Source organism: Erythrolamprus reginae, chromosome 11 (genome assembly GCF_031021105.1).
Source record: "Erythrolamprus reginae isolate rEryReg1 chromosome 11, rEryReg1.hap1, whole genome shotgun sequence".
Lineage (NCBI taxonomy): Eukaryota > Metazoa > Chordata > Lepidosauria > Squamata > Dipsadidae > Erythrolamprus > Erythrolamprus reginae.
In genome coordinates, this window is record NC_091960.1 from 10,247,823 (window position 1) to 10,254,460 (window position 6,638).

The window sequence follows — 6,638 nt, forward strand, 5'->3', positions numbered from 1 at the left end:
GGCCGGAGATGGCCAGCAGCCAGAACGGTGCGCGGGCGTCTTTCCGGCAGCAAAAATTGCTGGTTTCTTTGCTTCCGTACGTGGGCGGAAGCAAAAAAGCCGGTAATTTTATTACCAGAATCACTCAGCTTTCCCCAGCTGAACAACCGTTCCGGGCGTTCCGGCTGGAGCCCACCCCTGAGTGTGGCATGCATGATATGTGTGTGTGTATGCCTTTCACATGTGCATACCAGCACTCTCATTTTTGGCTTGCAAGAAGAAAAAGGTCCACGCATCAGTGTTCTAGAGCAGTGTTCCCCAACCTTGGCAACTTGAAGATAGAGTGTTCCCTCGATTTTCGTGGGTTCGAACTTTGCGAATAGCCTATACCATGATTTTATAAAAAATATTAATTAAAAAATACTTCGCGTTCTTTTTCTATACCATGGTTTTTCCCGCCCGATGACGTCATACATCATCGCCAAACTAATAATTTTTGCAAATAAATAACAAAAATAATAATTATTGTTAATAATTAATTATGTTTATAAATATCAGGATTACTAAGTGTCTTATTCAATGGTGAGTACCAGTAATAATGGTGAGTAAATGGTTGTTAAGGGAATGGGAAATGGTAATTTAGGGGTTTAAAGTGTTAAGGGAAGGCTTGTGATACTGTCCATAGCCAAAAATAGTGCATTTACTTCCGCATCTCTACTTCGCGGAAATTCGACTTTCGCTGGCGGTCTCAGAACGCATCCCCTGCGAAAATCGAGGGAACACTGTATTTGGACTTCAACTCCCAGAATTCCCCAGCCAGCAAACGCTGGCTGGGAAATTCTGGGAGTTGAAGTCCAGATATCTTCAAGTTGCCAAGGTTGGGAAACACTGCTCTAGAGCAGTGATTTTCAACCTTTTTTAAGCTGCGGCACATTTTTTACATATACAAAATCATGGGGCACATTGAGCAGGGGGGAGTGGGGGGGGGCTAAAAAAGTTTGGACAAATTTTTTTTTCTCTCTCTTCTTCCCTTTCGCTCTATTTCTCTCTCTCTTTCCCTTCCTTCCTCTCTCTCCATCCCTCTTTCTCTCTCTCTTCCTTCCTTCCTCTCTTTTTTGCTCTCTTTCTATCTCTCCCTCCTTCCCTGCCTTTCTTTCTCTCTCTCTTGCTTTCTTTCTCTCTCTTTCTCTCTCTCTTGCTTTCTTTCTCTCTCTTTCTCTTTCTCTCTCTCTTTCTTTCTTTCTCTTTCTCTCTTTCTCTCTCTCTTGCTTTCTTTCTTTCTCTCTCTCTCTTTCTCTCTCTTGCTGAGCTTCGCGGCACACCTGACCATGTCTCATGGCACACTGGTTGAAAAACACTGCTCTAGAGGATTTGCCCCGATACCTTCCCCAGGGGACAGGAACAAGTAGTTTACCCAGCTCAGGTGAGATTTCATCTTCCGATTCCTCTTCCTTCACCTGAACTGGGATGACTTGGATCTCACCAAAGGCCTCATGAGCCTCTGCCTGGGTGTAGCTGAATTCATCGGTCCCTTGGCTTTCGGAGGCCGCAGTCTGGGACAGCCAGTGCCCCGAGGCCTGGGATGCCCAACGCTCAGAGGTCCCCCAGGTCTCAGAGATGGAGAGGCCTTCCGCTCTGTCCGCAGCCACACCAGACCCTTCACCAGCCTCAGAGGGAAAACCGGGCCTGCAGTTTATATACTGGGTCATGATCTGGTCAATTTCATCATAGAAGGGACATTTGATCGGCGGCCGCCCCACTGAGTTGTTTTCCTTAGCTTTGCGGTAAGCCACTTTCAAGCCTTTCATTTTCTCGCGACATTGATCGCCGGTCCGATAAATGCCCATTTCGGCCAGGCGCTGAGAAATGCCATCGTAGACCGCACGGTTCCTCCCGTGGGAGCTAAGGTCGTGAGTGACCGCGGCCTCAGTCCAGAGGGCAAGGAGCACCTTGATGTGCTCTGCTGGCCAGCTAGCTGCCCGTTCTTGTGGTCTATCCCGCCTCATTTCTACCAAGGAAAACCCGAAATGTCTCCTTGGCAGGTTATACCGCAGGCCCGCAGAAGTCTAAACGCAAGCAAAACAGGTACAAGGAAGGACATGTAATAGGTCTGAATTTCAAAATTCCCAATTTCTGTGCCGCCTCGTAGACGATCCTTCAGTCTCCTCCATATGTCATTCGTGCAGAGAGTGTAGATTACGAAACTTCCCAAATCTAGGACTCTAAACTCTGAACGGCAACAATAGCTGCATCTCCCCACATGTATTGGGTGCAGAGGGTAAGTCACAGCTCACGAGAGAAGGCAGATCACTTCATTTCCTGTGGAAGAAAAGTCAGGTTTCAAAAGCCAATGTTTGTTAGCACATACGAGCATAATTGGTTCCCTAAGGGAGCTTGTATCTCGAGGCAACTCGTATTCTGGAACAAATAACTTTTTTCCCCTCCGAGATAACCAAAAGCAAGGATTCTAACCAAAAGCGAGGATTCTTGCGCCACCTAGTGGACGCTCGGCTCGTACCCCGAATTTCAGCTCAGGAATAGAACAGAAATGTCTCTCCCCTCCTAGCTCGTATCTGGAAATACTCGCATGTAGAGCAACCCGTATCTAGAGGTACTACTGTACAGAGTACATGATTGTTAGGGATTGCCATTGTAAACTGCATACTGTAAACTGTACCAAACATGTACTTAAAGAGTTAATGTGCACTTAAAGGTTTGACTTGTACTTGAAGAGTTAATATTCAAGGCTGTTTCGTCACTTCCTCATTGAAGCTATAAAAGCTCATTATTTTGTTCAGTCATTTCTTTTACTTTACTTTTGCCTGAGACGGGGGGAGTTGTGTCCAAGCTTCGTGCTTGTATAAGCTTTGTGCTTTTATCTATATTGTATTTTAGCTTTGTGCTTTATCTATATTGTATTTTAGCTTTGTGCTTGTTATCTATATTGTGTTTTGCTTTGTGCTAATCTTGTAATTTGCTCAGTGCATATTATTCTGTATTTGCTACGTGCTTATTCTGGATTGTTTATATTTTGTTTATATGTAAATAATACTTATTTAACTAAGTCCGTGTTTTGGCTTTATCACACATCCACGCTCTGTTAAAATTCTCTGCTCGGTATTGTCCAAGGTTTCATAGCATAGCTAACCGAGACAAGCCAACAATGTTTATATCAGAAAATATTTGATCTTTTACACTTTATAAAACCTCTCTCCCCTTCTCTACAAAGAATTATTAAAAACTGCCCAGAACATCATTGGGCTCCAGCTACCCGACCTGGATGACCTCTTCACCTCTCGCTGTTCTAGGAAGGTGCATACTATTCTCAAAGACTCTTCTCACCCTACTTACAATCTCTTTGAATTGTTGCCTTCTGGCAGAAGATACAGAACAACTAGAACTCGGACCACACGTTTCCTGAATAGTTTTTATCCCAGAGCTATACTCGCACTTAACAACAAACTAAGGGGTCACCATCAGTGAACGGTTGAACAATATTACTTGGTTTGTCATGTAGATGGTTGAGTGGTTCAGGGTGGGGAATTTGTAGTGGGTGGGACATTTATTCTGGTCCCTGGGTGTCACACGACTTTCATTGTCCTTCATGGCATTGGGCCAGAATATCTCCGGGATCGCCTTCTGCTGCATGAATCCCAGCGACCAGTTAGGTCCCACAGAGTTGGCCTTCTCCGGGTCCCGTCGACTAAACAATGTTGTCTGGCGGGACCCAGGAGAAGAGCTCCGACCCTCTGGAACCTGCTCCCCCCAGAGATCAGGATTGCCCCCACCCTCCTTGCCTTTCGGAAACTCCTTAAAACCCACCTCTGCCGTCAGGCATGGGGAAATTGAGACATCTCCCCCTTGCCCATGTAGTTTTTGTGTATGATTTGATTGTGTGCTTGTTTTTTTAATATATTGGGGCTCTTTTGGATTTTTTTTTTTAAATTTAAAAGTGTAATTTAGATTGCAAAATATTAGATTGGTTACTATGTTTTGTTTACCATTGTTGTGAGCCTCCCCGAGTCTACGGAGAGGGGCGGCATATAAATCCAATAAATCTAATCTAATCTAATTTGTTGTTTTTGACAATGACAATAAACTTATTATTATTATTTTAAACTTAGTTATGTCAGTTTATTGAAGGAGACAGTTTAGTTAAAACTTTAGAAAAATCCGTGCCAAAAATAAAAAGACTATTTATATCACACATTTTCTCCCAAGCATCTAAGTGCAAGTTTAATGTTTAATGTTTTCTCCATTTGCCTTTTTATCATTTTTATGAAGCAAGCTCAACAGAGGAGTACTAAAGAATATCCTGTCTCAGCCTGTCACACAATATTGTAGTAAAATCCCTGTGCAAAATTAATTGATTAAATTGCCATAATCAATTTTTATTTCTTGCAGAGATCTGCAATGACTATTCCAAGAATAAGTGATGTTTTTTCCCCAGGCATGTCTACTTCCATTTTCAGCTTGTGTGATGTACAAAGACTTGCATTTTATTAGAAAAATAAGCCCTAATCAATATAATAGAATTAAAGCTGCTTCTATATTAGGAAATTACTTGTTTTCATTTACCACCCCACATTCTAGAACATAATAATAGCTGAACAGATTAGAAAACACATAATTCAGGGCATCATGTGTAATAAAAGTCAGTAGGCACTAGATTATTTATTACATTTTAAAATGAATAATTTTATCTTCTATTTTAAAATGTTGCCTCATAGCCCAGTAATATAAATAGATCTTGGTTTTAATCAGCTTTATCTCTGTGTACATCTGCATAGAATGGCAGTACAGTGGTCCCTCGATTTTCGCGGGTTCGAACTTCGCGAAACGGCTATACCACGGTTTTTCAAAAATATTAATTAATAAATACTTTGCTGTTTTTTCCCCTATACCATGGTTTTTCCGGCCCGATGACATCATACGTCATCGCCAAACTTTTGTCCGCCTTTAATAAATATTTTTTTTAATAAAGTTTAATAAATAAACATGGTGAGTATTAATCTAAATGGTTGCTAAGGGAATGAGAAATTGTAGTTTAGGGGTTTAAAGTGTTAAGGGAAGGCTTGTGATACTGTTCATAGCCAAAAATAGTGTATTTACTTCCGCATCTCTACTTCGCGGAAATTCGACTTTCGCGGGCGGTCTCGGAACGCATCCCCCGCGAAAATTGAGGGAACATTGTATGACCCTACTGTGTGTTTGCTCAACTGTCACAGAAGATGTGTTATAAATTTAGAACTGGGCTATTAAACTGGACATTAATCCTGAAATTTGTATTTTAACAGCCCGGTTTCAAACTAAAGCAATTTCAGTCCTTTTGCATATTTTCATGAAAATAAATTCAGATTTGTTCCACAAAATATATTCTGATATATAGCAGCACTATTATTTTATCACAATCAGGAAAAGTGCAATACGCTATTCAGGTTAGGCTAATCGTTATTTCACATCCTAACCAATGTAAGGGTGGCATTGTGAAGTTAATACTGGATTGTTATACAACACACTTAAACCTAAATCCTGAAGCAACTCTTTTCTTGATTCTAAAAAGTACTAACAGCAAAGGAACCCTGGGTATATTGCCTGCAGCAGTGCAGAAATCATTTGCCATTTTACTTTTGCAAATTGTATTACAGTAAGTTTTTTTTCCAAACCACCAGGTGGCAGCACCTGTATGTTGTTGTCTTTAATCAAAAACAAAATGATTTCCAGGAATATACTGTAGTCTGGACAAGATTAAAAGAAATGCAAAATACAGTGATACCTCCTCTTACAAACACCTCGTCATACAAACTTTTCGAAATACAAACCCGGGGTTTAAGATTTTTTTGCCTCTTCTTACAAACTATTTTCACCTTACAAACCCACCGCCGCCGCTGGGATGCCCCACTTCCGGACTCCCATTGCCAGCAAAGCACCTGTTTTTGCGCTGCTGGGATTCCCCTGAGGCTCCCCACCTCCGGACTCTCGTGTTTTTGTGATGCTGCAGGGGAATCTCAGCAGGGGAATCCCAGCAGTGCAAAAACTTGGCAATGGACATCCGGAGGTGGGGTTTCCCAGAGAGGGGAGCCTCAGTGAAATCGCAGCATCGCAAAAACACAGAGGTCCGGAGGTGAGGTTTCGAGGACTTTGGTGTTTTTGTGATGCTGCGATTTCACTGAGGCTCCCTTCCCTGGGAAACCCCACCTCCGGATTTCCGTTGCCAGTGAAGTGCTCGTTTTTGTGATGCTGGGATTCCCTTGCTGGGATTCTCCTGCAGCATCACAAAAACACGGAAGTCCGGAGGTGGGGTTTCCCATGGAGGGGAGCCTCAGGGGAATCTCAGCAGTGCAAAAACAGGCGCTTCGGCAGGCAAAAGGGGTGAATTTTGGGCTTGCACGCATTAATCGCTTTTCCATTGATTCCTATGAGAAACATTGTTTCGTCTTACAAACTTTTCACCTTAAGAACCTCCTCCCGGAATCAATTAAGTTTGTAAGACGAGGTATCACTGTACTTCAGTTGCAAAGAACATAGCATGGATATGCTCACATAATTCAACAGAAATCCGGCTAGATTTGAGTCCATACAAGTTGGGGTAGAGGATTTACCCTATGCATTAAAGCATAAACTGACCTAACTAGGGTTCACTGATGTGCAAAGAATGA

The 6,638-nt window shown here is 42.4% G+C and overlaps 1 protein-coding gene across 1 annotated transcript in view; it reads right to left on the reverse strand.

Annotated features, from left to right (window-relative positions):
* LOC139173985 (uncharacterized) overlaps nucleotides 1-6,638 on the reverse strand; it is a 28,164-nt gene that overhangs the window by 19,096 nt on the left and 2,430 nt on the right. The window contains exon 2 of the mRNA XM_070763971.1: nucleotides 1,394-2,298. Within this exon, the coding sequence (XP_070620072.1) occupies nucleotides 1,394-1,985 (592 nt within the window). The 5' untranslated portion in view covers nucleotides 1,986-2,298. The remainder of the gene's footprint in view (nucleotides 1-1,393; nucleotides 2,299-6,638) is intronic.